This window comes from Myxocyprinus asiaticus, chromosome 34 (genome assembly GCF_019703515.2).
Source record: "Myxocyprinus asiaticus isolate MX2 ecotype Aquarium Trade chromosome 34, UBuf_Myxa_2, whole genome shotgun sequence".
Lineage (NCBI taxonomy): Eukaryota > Metazoa > Chordata > Actinopteri > Cypriniformes > Catostomidae > Myxocyprinus > Myxocyprinus asiaticus.
In genome coordinates, this window is record NC_059377.1 from 1848039 (window position 1) to 1868252 (window position 20214).

At 38.0% G+C, this 20214-nt stretch overlaps 1 protein-coding gene across 1 annotated transcript in view; it reads left to right on the plus strand.

The window, feature by feature from the left end:
• kpnb1 (karyopherin (importin) beta 1) overlaps positions 1 to 20214 on the plus strand; it is an 82030-nt gene that overhangs the window by 51024 nt on the left and 10792 nt on the right. The window contains exons 17-18 of the mRNA XM_051670817.1: positions 8332 to 8439; positions 9610 to 9753. Coding sequence (XP_051526777.1) covers positions 8332 to 8439; positions 9610 to 9753 — 252 coding nt within the window. The remainder of the gene's footprint in view (positions 1 to 8331; positions 8440 to 9609; positions 9754 to 20214) is intronic.

Sequence of the window (20214 nt, forward strand, 5' to 3'; positions counted from 1 at the left end):
GTATATAATAGTTTTATTGATATTTGCCTTTTTATCATTAGACAAGACAGTTAAGTTACAGGGAACTGTTGAGGAGAGAGCGAGAATGAAACATGTGAACACTAACATCACAAGCTCAAACGCACCTGTCGCGGCTTTGATATGCTGATCCAGACCTTTGCACTGTGTCTATTGTAGTAACATGATGGCACGTAACAACAAAATTATCTGTGATTAGTCTTTTACATGTCTCGGATTTGTCAGCCTCGGCGATATATCGGTCGGCCACTAGTGAAGAAGTATAATCGTGAAGTTTTGCACCATGATCCTATCATTTTAGCAAGGTTTCTACAAATCAGTGTAAATACTTGTAAGTAGTACAAAATATGCATATAAACAAGAAGCATGTAACTCTGTCTGTCTGTGCATGCATACATACAGCTCTGGAAAAAACTAAGACCACTGCAAAATTATCAGTTTCTCTGGATTTAATATTTATTGGTATGTGATGGAGTAAAATAACATTTGTTTTATTCTATAAAGTACTGACAATATTTCTCCCAAATTCCAAATAAAAATTGTCATTTAGAGCATTTATTTGCAGAAAAAGACAACTGGTCAAAATAACAAAGATGCAGTGTTTTCAGACCTCAAATAATGCAAAGAACAAGTTCATATTCATTTTTAAACTAGGGGTGCACCGATTGATTGGTCACTGATCTAAATCAGCCGATATTCGTCTTTAATCCGCGATTGGCCGATCGTGCCTAGTATCAGGGCTGATCTTTTTTTGCAGCATGCAGGGAATTACACATACACTGCTCCTCTAATGAATGAGCACTTGCTCAGCCCTTGAAGCATGACAGTGTCCTTTTGGAGGGTGAATTGTTGGCAATTCTAAGCATTCACAAATTTAATCTTTCAGATATGTAATTCACATGAATATGCCATTTTGTTTTTAAAAATGTGTAAGAATTACATGTGTATGAATATTAAGTTGCCCATTTTCTAGAGTCATTACAGTAGTTATTCTGATTAGTTGCACAGTGAGCAGGAAGAGGATAAAGAGGCTGCTAATGGGTATAAAGACCAATTAAAAACAAATAAACATGCAAATACAAATCTGAGTGTATGTGATAATGCGAGTCGTAACAATCAGACGCTGTGTGAAGTGATTGAGACTATTTGAGCCATAATGAGTGCTTTTAGCTTAGCTCTCTTTAACATGAGCGCTCTTGGTGTCGATCAAACATGCAAACAATCTCATCAGTCACTCATCCCAGTGTTATTCTATGAGGATCCCAATTTAAACAGATTAATGTTGGTCACAATACTACTAATAACAGATATAACTGTTTAACCTTCAATAACGGCACCGTGCCTTAACGCATTTGCTTAATTAGTGATTTGTTACAGCAAGATGCAAAGGACAGTAAACAAATCATAGATATTAATTTCTCACTGGAGCAGTTTTAGAGCTTGTAATGGATATTGCTTATTTTTGAACGTATCTCTGCAGTGTGTGGTGCTCTCATGGTTTTTGGTTGCCAGTATGTCACAATGACCTTAACATAACTATTAATAACTGTTCAATACATTAATTGTGAGTTGCTAACATTTACTTGTAATTTTCATTTAATTTTGGTAACACTTAAAGTTTTCTTTTTAACATTAATGCATTAGGTATCATGAACAATCAACAAACTATATATTTTTACAGCTTTTATTAATCAATGGTAGTTAATAAAAATAAAATTGTTCATTATTTCATTGTTTTATTAATGTGCATTAATACAACTTTTGATTTTTAAAATGTATTAGTATATTTTGTAACTAACATTTAAGTTCATTAGTTCATGTTAACTACAGTAATGTTGTTAATGTTAACAAATAGAACCTTTTTGTAAAGTTTTACAGTAATTTTACTGTGTGGGGCATAAACATATAACTGCAGCATATAACTTGTAAAAGTGTGGCAAATGTCACTTTAAGAAAAAATTGGAGATCGGTATCGGCCTCAAATTTCCTGATCCGTGCACCACTTGATGATCTGGGGGTGCTACAACAAGGCTGGAATCGGGAAGATTCATCTTTGTGAAGGACGCATGAATCAAGCCACGTACGAGGTTATCCTGGAAGATAACTTGCTTCCTTCTGCTCTGACAATGTTCCCCAATTCTGAGGATTGGTTTTTACAGCAGGACAATGCTCTGTTCCACGCAGCCAGGTCAATCAATGTGTGTATGGAGGACCAATGGATCAAGACCCTGTCATGGCCAACCCAATCTATAGACCTAAATTCCATTGAAAACCTCTGCAATGTGATCAAGAGGAAGATTGATGGCCACAAGCCATCAAACAAAGCCGAGCTGCTTGAATTTTTGCACCAAGAGTGGTATAAAGTCACCCAACAGCAATGTGAAAGACTGGTAAAGAGCATGCCAAGATGCATGAAAGCTGTGTTTTGAAAATCAGGGTTATTCCACCAAATATTTATTTCTGAACTCTTCCTAAGTTAAAACATTAGTAGTTTAAAAATGAATATGAACTTGTTTTCTTGGCATTATTCGAGGTCTGAAAACATGGCATATTTTTTATTTTGACCAGTTGTCATTTTCTGCAAATAAATGCTCTAAATGACAATATTTTTATTTGGAATTTGGGAGAAATGTTGTCAGTACTTTATAGAATAAAACAAAAAATTTTCCTTTTACGAAAATACATACCTATAAATAGTAAATCCAGAGAACTATGTAATTTTGCAGTGGTCTCTTAATTTTTTCAAGAGCTGTATATACAGTTGAAGTCAGAAGTATACATACACCTTAGCCAAATACATTTAAACTCAGTTTTTCACAATTCCTGACATTTAATCGCAGAAAACTTTCCCTGTCTCTGGTCTGTTTGGATCACTATTTTAAGAATGTGAAACGACAGAATAATAGTAGAGAGAATGATTTATTTCAGCTTTTATTTCTTTCATCACATTCCCAGTGGGTCAGAAGTTTACATACACTTTGTTAGTATTTGGTAGCATTGCCTTTAAATTGTTTAACTTGGGTCAAACGTTTTGGGTAGCCTTCCACAAGCTTCTCACAATAAGTTGCTGGAATTTTGACCCATTCCTCCAGACAGAACTGGTTTAATTGAGTCAGGTTTGTAGGCCTTCTTGCTCGCATACGCTTTTTCAGTTCTGCCCACAAATCTTCTGTCAGATTGTGGTCAGGGCTTTGTGATGGACACTCCAATTTTGCTTCAGTATATCCACAATTTTCCTTCCCCTTGATGCCATCTATTTTGTGAAGTGCACCAGTCCCTCCTGCAGCATAGCACCCCAAAAACATGCTGCTGCCACCCCCATGCTTCATGTTTGGGATGGTGTTCTTCGGCTTGCAAGCCTCACCCTTTTTCCTCCAAACATAACGATGTTCATTATGGTCATTATGGCCAGTTAAATTTGTTTCATCAGATCAGAGGACGTTTCTCCAAAAAGTAAGGTCTTTGTCCCCATGTGCACTTGGTGTTTATACTGGTGTACTATTGTTTGTACAAATAAACATGGTATGTTCAAGCGTTTAGAAATTGCTCCCAAGGATGAACCAGGCTTGTGAAGGTCCACAATTTTTATTCTGAGGTCTTGGCTGATTTCTTTTTTTTTTTTTTTTCATGATGTCAAGCAAAGAGGCACTGAGTTTGAAGGTAGGCCTTAAAATACATCCACAGGTACACCTCCAATTCAGTACACCTCCTATCAGTAGCTAATTGTCTAAAGGCTTGACATTTTCTGGAATTTTCCAAGCTGCTTAAAGGCACAGTTAACTTAATGTAAACTTCTGATCCACTGAAATTGTGATAGTCAATTAAGTGAAACAATCTGTCTGTAAACAATTGTTGGATATATTACTCATGTCATGCACAAAGTAAATGTCCTAAACAACTTGCCAAAACTATAGTTTGCTAAAATGAAATCTGTGGAGTGGTTTAAAATTGTTTTAATGACTTCAACCTAAGTGTATGTAAATTTCTGACTTCAACTGTGTTTGTATATTAGGGCTGGGTATCGTCAGCCACCTTAAAATACGTATTGCAATTTACATATGTCACGATTCAGTGTTTCGCAGTACATCGCGATACATATTTCATGATACGTATTCTAATTCACAAGCTTTCAATTCCAATTAATTTGGGCAAATTTTAGTTGTCCATTCTTTTTCTTGTACAGTTTTAGACATTCTCTTTCAGCTAATGCTGTTATTAATACAAGGAACCTTCTAAATTGGTAAATTAATTTTACCCCTCATAGAAGTGTCTGACTGCACTGAAGAACAGCTCTTAATTTTGCACTTATTTAGATGACCTGCTGCTTTTTTATTAAAATGCTGGACATGATATTAATACACATAGTTTAATATAAATATCACAATACATGGAAGCAATATCATGAGAGAGTATCGCGATATATCGATATTTCATCCTAGTTTATATATGTGTATTTGTGTGTATATATTAATAATAATAATGAATAATTTCTAACATTTATTTAGCACTTTTCTAGGCACTCAAAGCGCTTTACATAGTATAGTGGGAATCTCCTCAACTACTACCAGTGTGCAGCATCCATCTGGATGATGCGACGGCAGCCATAGTGCACCAGAATGCCCACCACACTAGCTGTTGTTGGAGAGATGTGCGCAATGTAATATATGCAATTTCAAGACATAATATTTATAAATATGAATTTATTTTAATTTATAATTCGAAAGCTAAAATGTGACCAATGTGGTAAAATAAAATTTGTAAAATTAATATTTTATAATGTACCTAGTGAGAATTTCCCTTGTATAATAAGCATTAACTGAGAGAAAATGTATTTCATATAAGCAAAATGGACATTATAACGGAAATAATCCCAAATGAATTGATATAGAATAAAGTGCTTGTGAATCCGAATTGAGTATGGAAATCTGTGTCAATACCCAGGCATACATGAGAACCTCAGGATTTTACAGTCTTTCCATGGCCAATCTGGCCTGAGTTGTGTCTTTCTGTTTGTGAATACTGTGTGAAAGAGGTTTCCTCAAACTAAAGGAAAATTATAGATCTTCTTTGGTCTCATAATACTTAAACAGTCTCTTGGTAGATTTCGGTTGTGAATGACTCGATTCAGTGAATCACTCGTAGCACATAAGATGCTTCTAAGATCTCTAGAAGTGGTCACTGAACTAATCAGTAAATGAAACTGAACAAATTTGTTAAACAGGAGCAAGCCACACAAATTCCCTTTTTTATTTTTGGTGCTTTTTAGCTTAAAACAAAAACTGGACCAGTGATTCTCACCTTTTTTGCATCTCATGAGTTTGCATCCCTGTAAGTTAAAGATGTCCATATGTTTGTTGAATTGGACTCAATCCTATTAATGCACTTGTTTTGCAACGGTTTTCTTAAGAGTAGGAGAACCCTCTTAATTTATAATTTTACCATGGTCTCATTTTTTTCTCTCTCTATGTACTTCTGAGCAGTTTTGAAACTTTTGAATTGCAGTGCTCATATTATTGCCTCAGGATGAATCGCTTGTGCTGTATTCCTCATTTGTAAGTCGCTTTGGATAAATGTGAATGTACAGTGCATTCAGAAAGTATTCAGACCCTTTTTTTTTTTTTTTTTTTTCCACATGTTGCAGCTTATGCAAAAATGCTTTATTTTTTCACATCAAACGACACTCCATACCCCATAAAGACAAAGCAAAAAACAGATTTTTTATAACTTTGCAAATTTATTAAAGATAAAACTATCACATTGATATAAGTATTCAGACCCTTAACTTTTGGCAGCGATTACAGCCTCAAGTCTTTGGGTATGATGCGACAAGCTTTGCACACCTGGATTTGGGGATTTTCTGCCATTTCTTCTCTGCAGATCCTCTCAAGCTCTGTCAGGTTGGATGGGGACTGTCAGTGGACAGCCATTTTCAGGTTGTCCTTAAGCCACTCTTGCATTGCCTTGGCTGTGTGCTTATGGCCATTGTCCATTTGGAAAGTGAACCCTCGGCCTAGTCTGAGGTTCTGAGCACTCTGGACCAGGTTTTCATGAAGGATATCTCTGAATTTTGCTGCGTTCAGCTTGCCTTCAACTCTGAACAGTCCCTGCTGCTGAAAAACACCCCAGAGCATGATGCTACCACCACCATGCTTCACCATTGGGATGGTATTGCGCAGGTTATGAGCGGTGCCTGGTTTCCTCCAGTCATGACGCTTCGAATTGAGGCCAAACAGTTCAATCTTCATTTCATCAGGCCAGAGTATCTTGTTTCTCACAATCTGAGTCCTTGGTGTTTTTTGTTTTTTTGCTTTCTTGCATTGAGGAGAGTCTTCCATCTTGCCCCTCTGTCATAAAGCCCAGATCGGTGGAGTGTTGCAGTGATAGTTGTCCTTCTGCAAGTTTCTCCCATTTCCACACATGATCTCTGGAGCTCAGAGTGACCATCGGGTTCTTGGTCATCTCTCTTACCAAGGCCCTTCTCCCCCGGTTGCTCAGTTTGGCTGGGTGGCCAGCTCTAGAAAGAGTCCTGGTTGTTCCAAACTTCTTCCTGTTAAGAATTATGGAGGCCACTGTGCTCTTGGGAACTTTCAGTGCAGCTGACATGTTTTTTTTTTTTTTTAGCCTTCCCCAGATCTGTGCTTCAACACAATCCTGTCTCTGAGCTTTGCAGGCAGTTCCTTAAGGGCTCCAGACTGTGACTAAAATGGTCGCAAATGTGACCAAAAATAATTGATTGCGACAATTTAAAATCTAGTCGCCATCGGCAACAGTCGGGTTGTGCGCATTCATATGCGGTTTTGTCACATTTTGTGAGTTATCCAATACATCTTTAGAGCGTGCACCAGTGTGTCTCGTGCCGCTTTTCACCCGTTCTGTTTCTGAATATCTCGCTGCTCTGTACGCAACAAACCCAGCGCAAGAGTTGTGAACAAATGATTCTTGAACCGGGTCTTTTTCATGAATCACCCATAAAGAACTGAGGGTTTGAACTCAGGAGCTCAGGTTAGCAGTTTGAACTAGATTCACTTTCTCAGCGAATCAGCCATCAATGAGCTCACAACTGGGAGTGCAGACATTTCAAAATAAGAGTCCCATGTCTATTTCGGGCTTCTTTCCGATTAAAAGTCCCTTATTGTGTACCACTTTTTTTTTTTTTTTCTTCTGTTAATTATTGATTGGGATTGGAGTAGCACAATAAACTGCATCTGGGATTTCATTCAATTTGCCCTCTTGTAGTCTCTGTGTCTGGGCCATCCAGTATCAGTAAAGAAAGACTAAGGCAATACTGTAAAACAATTTAAATTTGAGAGAGAGAGAGAGATATACTTAGGACAGTTGAGGGACTTGTACACAACTATTACACGGTGCAAACATTCAATGATGCTCAAGAAAACAACACTATGCATACTATAATTTCTGTAAATATCTGTAATGTAGATTCTGAAGAGCAGTACTAAATTAAAAATCTTATCTTTTATATTTGTATAAATTATGAAAGGGGTGTGAGTATTTACAAGACAAGGGGATGCAAACTTATCAACTATATATGCTGTTTATTAAACCTCTGATTAATGGGTTATCAGCTGTTTTCCTTCGGCTTTCTATCTTGTTTCTAAAAGCAATCTAAATCGAGCAATTCTGTGATTTGGCGACTAAAAACAGCCATTTGGCTCCTTAATGTTTCAGTTTAGGAGCCACTTTTTTTTTTTTTTTTTTTTTTTTTTTTGTCTGGAGCCCTGTCCTTTTGACCTCATGGCTTGGTTTTTGCTCTATGCATTTTCAGCTTTGAGACCTATAGACAGGCATGTGCCTTTCCAAATCATGTCCAATCAATTGAATTTGCCACAGGTGGACTCCAATAAAAGTGTAGAAACATCTCAAAGATGATCCAGAGAAATGGGATGCACCTGAGCTAAAATTCAAGTGTCATTGCAAAGGGTCTGAATACTAATGTTAATGTGATATTTCAGTTTTTTCTTTTTAATAAATTCAAAAGTTATCAAATTTGTTTTTCTTCATTATGGGGTATGGAGTGTAGATTGTTTGTTTTATTTTATCTATTTTTTATTATTAAAGCATTTTAGTATAATGCTGCAACAAAATGTGTAATCTAAATACTTTCTGAATGCACCGTAAGTGTCCCTCATATGAAATACCTTGTAAAAAAATCGAAGTGGCTAGTAAAATTGGGCATTCTCATGCCACTGTGACTGGTAGGCAAAAAAGTTAGTTTCCCACCCTAATTACAAACATGTTTGATTATATTGGTGTAGTTCATGTTGGTGTATTTGTCCTGTCTGTCTGTCTGGTCAGGTGTGTTTGGCTGCAGTGGGGCTGGTGTGTGATTTATGTCGAGCTCTCATGGCCAATATTCTGCCTTACTGTGATGAAATCATGCAGTTGCTGCTCGAAAACTTGGGTGTGAGTATTCAGATATTTTTTTCAAATGTTGTTTTCTTTTAGAATTTGTGTCATTTGAAAAATATTAAATTGTAATTTCTGTATGAAGATTATTTGCATGGTTTATCCTTTTTTTATTTTAATGTTTTGTTTGCTTTATTTTTCACCTTGTTCTTGCCATGTAAATAGCTTTTGAAATGGCATTAAACAATAAATTACAAATACATATTTCAGATGATGCTGACTATACTACACAGATTTTAATAAATTCAGTTTACCGTGTTTTCCGGAAATAAAGTCGCACCTGATCAAAATTGTGGTGAGAGGGAAAAAAAAAGTTGCATCTCTGTATAAGTCGCACTAAAAGGTTGCATACTGCAGGCACTAGGACCCAGGAGCAGCCGCCTGACTTCCATTCACCGGTTCAGATGTCAAATGTGCTCCGTGAATATTACAGTACCTCAATCTACATATCAGTGTTTTTGGCTCGTTTTAAACAGGAGAATTTGCTTTAAGTAATCATTTGTAGTAGTTTCTCTTTGTGTTTCATGAAAGAACACGACAAGCCATATCTGTTTATAAAATCTGTAACTATGCCAAGCACAAATAAACAGCTTAGTCTGAGAGTGAAGCAATACGCCTGTTGTATTCTATTAATTCATTAACATTAGCGACTGTGGATATTTCTGATATTTGCAACCCTCTATGCAATGCATTAATTATTCGGTTCACTGACTGAATGATTTTACTACGAGTGTGATGAAACATCATTATGTGAGGAGTTGCATTTGACAGTTCTCTAGTGTTTGTAAGAACAGTAATATTATGATGGACAAAATATATAAACTCGTTGCATAAAGTACTTTGTGGAAGCAAAATATTCTGAATTGGCAACTTTGCTTCTACCATCACTATGACTGATGTTTTCATCTGTTTTGGTGTGCATGTGTTTGACCAGCTGGCATCAGTTACGTATAAATTAAGTCGCAGGGCCTTTCAGATGATTAAAAAAAAGTGACTTATATTCCGGAAAATACAGTACTCTTTTCCGGCTCCTTCTATAAATGAGTGTCTGAACCATTTTTGTAACATAACCAGAAACTCAAACAGAACTTTCTAATATTGTGTATGCAGGTGATAAGTTATTTTTCAGTTGTGCACAGATTTCAGCTAGTGTTTGTGTGCTTTCAGAATGAAAATGTGCACAGGTCCGTGAAACCCCAGATCCTCTCTGTGTTTGGTGATATCGCTCTTGCTATTGGAGGTGAATTCAAGAAGTACCTGGATATTGTGCTGGACACTCTACAGCAGGCCTCACAGGCACAGGTGGACAAGGTAACTACAACTAACAAATCAACTGAAACTCGACTCTCTACAGACTGCCAGTTCTTGTTTGTCTTCAAAATCTGGTGAAATGCAAGAGCTCTGCATATGCAAAAAAAAAAAAAAAGTACATTTTAATTACAAGAAACACGAAAGGGCTTTTCAATTTGGTCATCCTAAACCCTGGGTAAACAAAATCCTAGGTTATCTTGTTTCATGTTTCACACTGTTCATGTTATACCCAGAATAAACAATTGATCCTGGGTGTGTAAGTTGCGAGATTTCACACTGTTCATTCGTACAAAAACCCCAACATTTATAACATTTATAATTGCTGGGTCAATAACAATGATGGGATAAATACAGCTCGCAACGGACATGCAACCTGTCAGTGCAGCTGCTCTGCTCTTCTGTGGAAATGTCACATTATCTCTGAAACAGCATCTTCTGAAACATACCACAAAAACACAAGCAAAAGGAATACTGTCACGCCACTTATCGTGTTTGCCATCACTCTTCGATGCAGCAGTCTTTCATAACCCCGGGTTAAAAGCGGTGATAAACCCCTTTCAAAATTACAAGCCTTAAGTGTTGCTTTATATGGGGTTAAATGAGGGATTTGAAAAGATGGTAAACCCAGGGTTAAACGCAGTGTGAAAAGCCCTAAAGGTTTTTCCACCGGTATTTGTCCAGGCCAATGCTGTGTGAAGGTATAGAAGTTATGGCAGAAATATTACTATAGTCAAGTCATTTTTATTTGTATAGCGCTTTTCACAACACATATCATTTCAAAGCAGCTTTAACAGACAATGTACTGTAATATCTATGAAGTCTTAGTCATCATTGTGTAATTGTAAATTGTGTATATAAATAATGAAATAGTTAATAATTGTATTTAGTACACCAGTGAGCAAGACGAAGACGACTGTGGCAAGGAGCACAGAACTCCACAAGATGTTGGTTAATGGAAAAAAATAACCTTGGGAGAAACCAGACTCACTGTGAGGTTCAGTTCCCCTCTGGCTAACCAGCATGAATATAATGCAAATATTAGGTGGTTTTCACACTGGCACGTTTGCTGCAGCCCGAATCTGAGCGCGATTGTTCCTGGCGCCCCCTGCAGCGTTATGATTTTGTCGAACCCCCGTGCTTTTCCATCAACTTGCATCAGAAATGTGCACATGATGGAAAGCACAACACGGGTCGCTATATTTGTTTATTTTGTGTCATGCACACCAGAGTGAACGACACTTGAGCCTCTGTTCTTCACACGCTGTAATTAAGCAGATGTACATGTCCAGGGGAAAGAGCCTACATCTGATGCTCACAAACTATCTTTTTTGAGGACACAACTGGTTGCATGCTTACTCGCATATATAAAAGGCACCTCACCTTTTCTGTGTATCGCAACGTTTCCCTGCCACTCATGATGCGTGTGTGTGTTTGTATTTGTGCAACTGATGGTCATGCTTAAATTGGCAAAAAACGCATGTGCAAGTCATTTTACTTCCTGAACAAGTGCAGACCCAAGTACAGGTTGCTTTCTCACTCGTGAACCGCGCCACAGTTCCAGTGAAACCGAATTTAAACCACCTCCTACAGGTAGTCTTGTGTGCGGTTCGCGGGTGCGCACCCGAGTTCGGAAAACAGTGTTAACATTATCCAAACTAATCTAACTTTGACGTCATCGACCCAGTGTGCACACCAAAAGTGTTAGTGTGAAAGCACCCTTAGTTATTTATGTGCAGTGCAGGTCATGGTTTAAAATTTGTGAACTAAGTGTTGAGTGCCATTGTTAAAAGATTTTATATGAACTGTAATATTAAAGACTAATGTCTTTGAAGTCCATCCTGAATTTACTGCAGAAGTTCGCATAGATGCAGTTGTCTTTTGTTAGTTTGCTGATGCAGACTTTTGTTGGCAATTAATTGATAGTCTATGTATTCCATTTTTAAGAGTGTTGTCCATCAATAAACAAAAGTGATGCAGGCAAAGTTCAATGAGGTGCATCGCAGTTCAACCGGCAGGTCATTCCGGTGAGATTCGGTGGGGTCCTTCCTAAGTCCAAGGTTCAGTCAGTGGCATATGAACTATCCGATGTCTTACAGTTGGAATTGGCATCAGTTCATCCTTTTTGAGGTCCACTGTAAAAGACAAGTGATATCTGGCTAGCACCGGCTGTAGTTTGTCGTCATCACGCGACACGTAGCAGTGGAGTCTGACACCAAGCAGAAACGGAGCTGGATCTGGCCGGCTCTGGTAACCTCAGGACATGAATCCCGAGGTTGAGACAGGGAAACAAATAGAATAATATTAGCATAGATGACATTCAATTTATTGCAGAGTTATAGATCACGATCACGGTTTCTGGTTCCAGCAGACCTAACTAAAGCAGCCTAATTGTGAGTTGAAGGATAAATTAGGTGTATGCCTGGCTAAATAGATGAGTCTTTAGTCTAGACTTAAACTGAGTGAGTGTGTCTGCATCTCGAACAGTGTTAGGGAGACTATTCCATAGTTTAGGAGCCAAATATGAAAAGGATCTACCTCCTTTTGTGGATTTTTATATTCTAGGAACTATTAACAGGCCAGAATTTTGTGATCTTACTGAACTGATGGAATATAGCGTGGTAGAAGGTCACTTAAGTACTGCGGAGCTAGACCATTCAAAGCTTTGTAGTTAATAGCATTTTAAAATGAATACGAAATTTAACAGGTAGCCAATGTAACGATGATAAAATGGGGCTAATATGATCTTATTTCTTGGTTCTTGTCACCACTCTGGCTGCTGCATTTTGAAACCATTGAAGTTTATTTATTGATCTTGCTGGACATCCTCCCAGTAATGCATTACAATAATCTAGTCTTGAGGTCAGGAATGCATGAATTAGTTTTTCAGCATCAGCAACAGGGAGCATGTGTCTTAACTTGGCAATATTTCTGAGGTGGAAGAATGCTGTTCTACAAACATTGGTAATTTGATTTTCAAAGGACAGATTGATATCAAATATAACACTTAAGTTCTTCGCTGTTGAAGATGATGTATCAGTACATTCATCGAGTCAAATTATGTTTTAGCGGCTTATTTTTTTTTTTTTAGAGGTTTTATATAATTAGTACATCTGTTGTCGGAATTGAGTAGAAGGAAGTTTCTAGCCATCCAATCTTTGATTTCATTGATTTATTCTGCTAATTTGGAGAATTGTGAAATTTTGACGGGTTTAGAAGAAATACAAAGTTGGGTATCGTTGTCATAACAGTGGAAACTTATTCCACGATTCCTGATAGCTCTCTCAGGGGAAGCATATACAAGGAGAAAATCGGAGGCCCTAAAACTGATCCCTGTGGCACTCCATACTTTATTTTTGTTTGTTTTGACAATTCCTTGTTTACACATACAAAGTGGTAGCAGTCTGATAGACAATGCAAGATATGCATGTCCACTAATGCCAACAATTCTCCAGCCTCTTCAAGAGAATGTCGTGGTGTCGAAGGCAGCGATAAGATCTAAAAGCACTGGAAGATAAATGCAGCCGCGATCAGATAAGAGCAAGTAATTTGTAACTCTGTTAAGTGCAGTCTCTGTATGGTGATGGGGCCTAAATCCTGACTAAAATAGTTCATATACCATTTCTCTGTAGACATGAACATAGTTGGGAGGACACTACCTTTTCTAGTATTTTCCACATAAATGGGAGATTTGAAATCTGTGTATAATTAGCCAATCCGCCAGGATCAAGCTGTGGCTTAAGCAGTTAAGTTTCTTGGGACATGTCCTAAGGATAGAAAGGGAGCCCGTAACAATATCACCAAGCGCATTCTGGGTTGAGTGAGTGGCGCTGAGCGAACCGAGTGGAATTTTCAAAAAGGTGCTCTCCACTCTGCTCACGTGCTCTGGTAGCTATAGACAGGGACTAAAAGCTGCCAGGTCAGAATATTTCAGCAAACTCATACAAAACCACAACAATCCTAGGTGTTTATTCAGTACTGTAGCTAAATTGATTAGGAATAAAGCCTCAACAGGACTAGATATTCTGTCACAGCACAATAGTAATGACTTCATGAATTTCTTTTCTGATAAAATAGAAATCAACAGAAATAAAATGGAATTATGCAATCAACTGTCACAGCACCTCAGAAAACAGTCTCCTTTTACTCACAAGCAACTTCAATCCTTCGCTGTCATAGGTCATAAAGAGCTAACAAAACTTATCAAAAGCCACAACGTGTTAAATCCAATGCCAACTAAGCTCTTAAAAGAGGTATTCCCAGTAATCTCAGAACCTCTTTTTAATATGATTAACTCCTCGCTACGTCTAGGGGCTGGAAAGGAGGATAACAAAAAAAAAAGAGAGAGACTCCAATCTCTAGGTCCCAGGGCAGGCACAAAGCACAGTGACACCAAATTTAAAAGTATGAAATGTAACAAGTATAATTTAACAAATTGTGGGATATAAACAAACAAGGCTTCAGGAGGGGAAACAGCCAAAATAATAAAAGACATTCTTTCTAGAGGGTTTTGGAAACACCTTACCTATTTTCAAAATAAAAGAGAAAATAAAGAGACAAATGCTTCCCTTACTCCCTCTCTGTTCAAAAACAGGAGAAAACAAGGGTTCTCAAATAAAAATGGCATCCACCTCCCTATGGATAATCCCACAAAAAGGTCTTTAGCAATAAATTATGCAAAATAACAAAGGTAAGACCCAGGGCACACAGGCTGGTACTATTTACACCTATATACACTATATACAAAATAAGCTACTTGTAACTACCATACACATTCAGAATGGCTGATTGTAACACTACTCTAACACTCAGGGCAACTACTAACCTTACACACACAGGTTAGCAGAAAACACAAAGCATACCTTTTCAGTGTCCACTTTAACACTACAGGTAACACAATACACACATGAAAAAAGCACTGGGACCAGAAGATGACAGTTTCTCACAGAGGAATAATCTCAGTGTCTCTCCTAGTCTGGAGATCACTGGGTTCTTTTATACTCCTCCAGTCACCCCTTAATGACCTGGAATACGGATCAGGTGACACTCATGGTCCTGTCAAGTGGATAGTAGGAGCAACAACAGAGAAACAAACACAGAACACAGGCTGAAACAAGCACCATATCTCACACAACAGCACCAAAAAATAAACAAACACATACGTCCATGTGGACGTAACAATATGCTGGTTTGGGAATCTGCGAAATAAGCAACAGGCCTGAAGTTATGGAGCTCAATCATTGCATTTATGCACATAAAAGGTTTGCAACTTCACTAAAACAAAGTAAAAATAAAAGCTAAGAACGAGGAAGGAGAGGAAATCGAAAGGGATTGGAGAGACTGAGTTAGCAAAGATTCCCTTTGGAATCTTAAGCGTCACATTGCCAGAGAACACGAGGATGTTTTACGTGAACATAGTAACCCTCAATTGAATACGTAAGCTTAATAATACTGTATGTTGGCAAAGCATTTGTGGCAGGGTGGAGGGCAGGGTCGGGTCGTGATTCCGCACACCCGGCCCCTAATTAGGCTGATGAAGCCCGAGAGGGATGAGGCCCGACTGGCGACAGCGGTGTGACAGAGTGAGTTACGGACAGCTGTGCGACACGTGTGTGTGTATTGGTTTAAGTTTCTCATTACACGATATATATTATCAAGCCGGTTCTCGCCGCCTCCTTTCCATTGAAGTGTTACATTGGTGCTGAAACCCGGGAAGGAGGAGGGATGCGCCGTAGTAGAGTCCTCGCCACTACCATCCACCCCAACGGAGCAGCCATGGCCATAACATGATCTTTCAGATCAATGTGTCCTAATTTGCAGGTGCAGCATTCTGCTTTCATGCCTCCATTGTTCAATTGAGCATTTGATTGGTAAAGATTTCCGCTCTCGCATAGACAATTTTATAGCGGAATTATCTCAATCGACCTCCTGTTGCTTTTGATTTCTGCTTTTGGATAGAGGCACATAACTGCTGGTCAGTATCCCAAAGCCAAATCCACACCTTATCTATTAGTGAAACTAAAAAAAAAAAAAACACACAAATTATCACTTGTAGAGGCATGTTTGATGACTTGTTTAAATAAAGGTAATTAGAACTGAAAAAAATAAAAAAGGCATTATTCGAAGATGTTCAATGGTATATGTGCTAACAGAGAAATTTTTGACTGATTACAAATAAGGAAGGTCTGCCAGACCCGATTATCTAACAGTCATTCTAAACCAGTCCAAAATAAACTGAGGTTTTATATACTAAAACACAACAATACAATCACATAATTTCAGATGTGTACGTTACTAAGTATTTCATAATTGAATAAATGTTGGCATATAGCCTATATCTCACTGAGAGGGGCACCTCAGTCCATGTGGGCAAAGGGGCAGTTGCTTGGGCATGTGTGCTTGCCTGGAAACAAGTATAGCCTACTACAGAAATTTCATGTCTCAGTGGGATTTGAGAATTGTTTTTACCGGTTAGCGCAAGTGGTATTGAGCAGAGTGTATGCTTGGGCCGTGAGTGGTTGAGCGGAGCGGATTATTGAGCAGGGTGTTTGGTAGTTTGGGGAACAGAGACAGTCTCTATATGATATCTAGGTGATACAGTCTCTATGTGTTGTAGTTTATTTGACCTGTGTGACGTCTCAAGGCAGCTAGCAGATGTTTGGATTAACCAGTTTGTCTGTTTTCTGACCTGGGCCCCAGTTAGTCAAATATTATCATTATTAAGACTTTGAGCCAAATTACTAGAGAGGAGAGCGGCACCTTTCCTGGAGGGATGGAGTCTGTCTCTCTTTAGCAGGTCAGGTCTACCCCACAAACTCTTCCAATTGTCTACAAATCCTATGCTATTCTCCAGACACCACTCAGACATCCAGCCGTTCAGTGATGCTAATCTACTATAAACCTCGTCACCACGACGAGCAGGGAGGGGGCCACAGCATATTACAGTGTCTGACATAGTTTTTGCAAGTTCACACACCTCTTTAACATTATCTTTAGTGATGTTCGATTGGCGAAGCCAGACATCATTAGTGCCGACATGAATAACAATTTTAGAAAAATCTACGGTTAGCATTAGCCAGCACTTGTAAATTTGATCTGATGTCAGATGCCCAAGCCCCCAAAATGCATTTAACAGTAGTGGCTGGAGTCTCTATTTCCACGTTCCTTACAATAGAATCACCTATTACTAAGGCTCTTTCAACATTATTCGTAGTGGTTGCATCACTGAGTGGGGAGAAACGATTGGAAATCCTAACAGGAATGGGAGAGTGGTATCACTTTTCTGAGTATGCTGCCGAGACGTCACCCAAGCACCCTGCTACGGGGGCTCTACAGCCGGAAACAAAGTTCGATCATATACAAATTAAATAAATGGCTTATCAATTAATAAGATGGATGTGCTAGATTTGACTTGAGTAACTTGCAAACTCTCCCTTGATCATTTTCTCGGGAACAGGACATAGTACCAGCACTTTATAAGAGCTGCATGCAAACAAGAATAGCTGCCAGCCCAGTAGTATAAAAAAAATATTGCATCCTTTCGGTACAGCGTTGCCAGCCTGCTTCGAGCACTGCGGGAAAATATCTGCATATGTCACATTTGACACTAAAAAATTATGCAATTGTCATAGGGCTGAAATGATTAGTTGACGGTATTGACGTCGACAATAAAAAATAAAAATGGTCAAATTTGTCAGACGTTTGATCTCATTTAACAACGTGAGATCACAAACTGTGACACTAAAAAAAAGTTGTGAGAACAGCACTGCAGTTCGTGCCTGACTAAGGGGAGGAAGAATTACGCAGCTCACTTTCCAGATGCACTAGAAACTTCCCAAAAAGCTTCAGGTGATGTAGATCGCAAAGTATGAGGGAATTATAATGCAAAAATACAAAAGTAAATACAGAAGCACACTCATTGTGAAATAAGTGGAGCTGGAGCTGCTGCTCCACTGAAGCAAAACTTGCTTGTCGAGCATCTTTAAAGGAAACACCCCAGCGTTACATCTTAAATGCAGTTATTTTTAATGCGTTATAGCTTTATTAAAGTTAAAATAATACGGAAGCAGATCATGTAATTAACTACAAACTCCAAACTGGCATTTCTCTGTGCAGTCAGCGCCTCTTCTATGAGTTGCGCAAATGTCCTGATCTAAGGGGGAGAGATTGAAACTGCACCCGGCTGATGCACACTCTGTTGCGGAGACGCTCATTCCTCGAGCACGCACGCTTAATGCAGCTAGATTATAACGTGATGGCTCGCGACTTATTGAATCATAATGTCACTGTGCATTTCTTAACGTGAAGAAAATTGGCAATATAAGACTTTGTTTTTTGTGAGTTAAAGATGGATTGAAGTGAACAGAAAAGTGAGAGTAGTCTTCGCCCATTATACACTGCAACAAAATTTTTGATTTGTTTTTGTTTTGGCTTGTTATCCAATATAAATATCTAAAACTCCTTTAAAACAACATACATTTACTTTAGCAGCTATACTGCCGAAGAAAAAATTGTTCTGAGAATGTTGAATATTAAAAATACAAATATTATAAAATATCTAAAAATCCTTTAAAAATGATGCATTCATCTGAGAAGTAGCATACAAGATATTTAGACTTGCTTTTAGAGAATAGATCTTGAATAGAAGTATATTTTTCCTTTACTGCACTCGCAGAAGTATAACCAAGTGAAAACTACACTTATATAAAAAATATTCTTATATTTAAGGTTCCATTCTCTTAAAGTCTAAATAGTGTTGGGTTCGAGCTCACCTTAGTCGAGTCAGAGTCTTTAAACGATCGAGTCCAAGTCCAAAAGGGGCAGAGTTGGACTCGAGTCCATAACAGTCAGAGTCCAAATTAATCTGTTCAAGAATCTGAAATAAAATTGTTACTCAACATCAATATTTTAAGCTTATTTTAACCTTTGCAACTAAGAAAAACAATTTGTCAATATAAATGCAAAAAACAAATGATTAGTGTCCTGCTGAACAAATTTCAAAGTGGTTTCACAATGAAAGCATATGCTTTAGGTGTATGAAGACAAAACTATCCTTCAACACATTGCATTCTGTTGACATTTCAATCATTTGTTGCTTTTCCCCTCCACTCAAAGAAAGTGAAAGCCAGTTACAACCAGAGTTATTTCAAATTATAATTTAGTTTTTATTTCTACATTTTCAATTTGACCATTCAATTTATTTTAGTTATCTAAAATTATGGGTGAAATACATTTAATGTAAATAAGTTGTTTAATACGTTAAATAAATGGTGATATTAAAACATTTAATAATGCCCATAAAATAAAATACAACAACATAAAATAAAAACAGAAAAGCTCAGATATTCAGTCCTCCTGCTGTGTCCAGGTTTAGCCTACTTCCCTAAATTCAAGAACAAATTTTTGACAAACTCACCTTGGGCTGACGTTTCTTTTCACATATTTAGTATGGATAATGGGTGAATAGAGACTTCTCCCCTGTTCTTTGTATTTTGACTTTTTTGCCATTTGAAAAGCAAGTGTCAGCTTTACAGGTAACACACAGAGGTTGCACTACAAATGAGTTGTACAATTTTCATCATGGTCTATTTCATCCGTCATATTAGTTTAAATGTCCCTGATACGTAGTAAATTTGATTGTCTCAATATAGTCAACATTTTCAGTTAGAAATGACTGCATAGTAAGCGTGAGTCCCTGAGTTCAGGAACGTACTTTTTAAAGTGTACTTGCGTTATTGATATTTCTGGATGAGAATGGCAATCTCTTTCCTGCACCCGTACATACCTCACGGGCGAGAGAGAGAGAGAGAAAGTACTTTTGAAAGAGTGCATGCTGCTGCTCTCAGCCAGAAAAATCACACGTTAAGACATACTTGTGAAAACTGATGCGCAGTATCAAATACACAGGAAGTATGATGGTACTAACTGTAGAGAGCACATCAATATGGGGAAAAGAGGACATATGGTCACCCTATGTTATGTTCTTTTTTTGTTTGTTTTTCATTGCATCACACATGCCATGGACTCGGCCAGACTCGGAAAAAAATCCCAAGTCCGAAAGGCTCGAGTCCGAGTCAAGTCCAAGTAAAAATGCATCAGAGTCCGATCTCGAGTACCCCAACTCTAAGTCTGAATATCTTATATGTTGCTTCAAGTAAATGTATCTTGTTTTAAGGATTTTTTGCAGTGAATTTCTTTACTAAATTAAACGTAACTTTTCCCTTTAATTCAGTGAATGACATTTTAGAGGTATTTTTAAAATATGGTTTTGTCATCTTTAGTAAGCACGTTTAATACAACATCAAGTATGCTCTAAGAGCATATGTTTACAGCCCCACATTTCACATATGTTATACGGGAGACAGGAGGGGCGATGGGACATCAGTACCTTCAGAGCGGGTTCCCGAATTTGCCGTCATCTGGCTGCATGCCAGAATGACCCCTGCCCATGTAAATATGTTGATT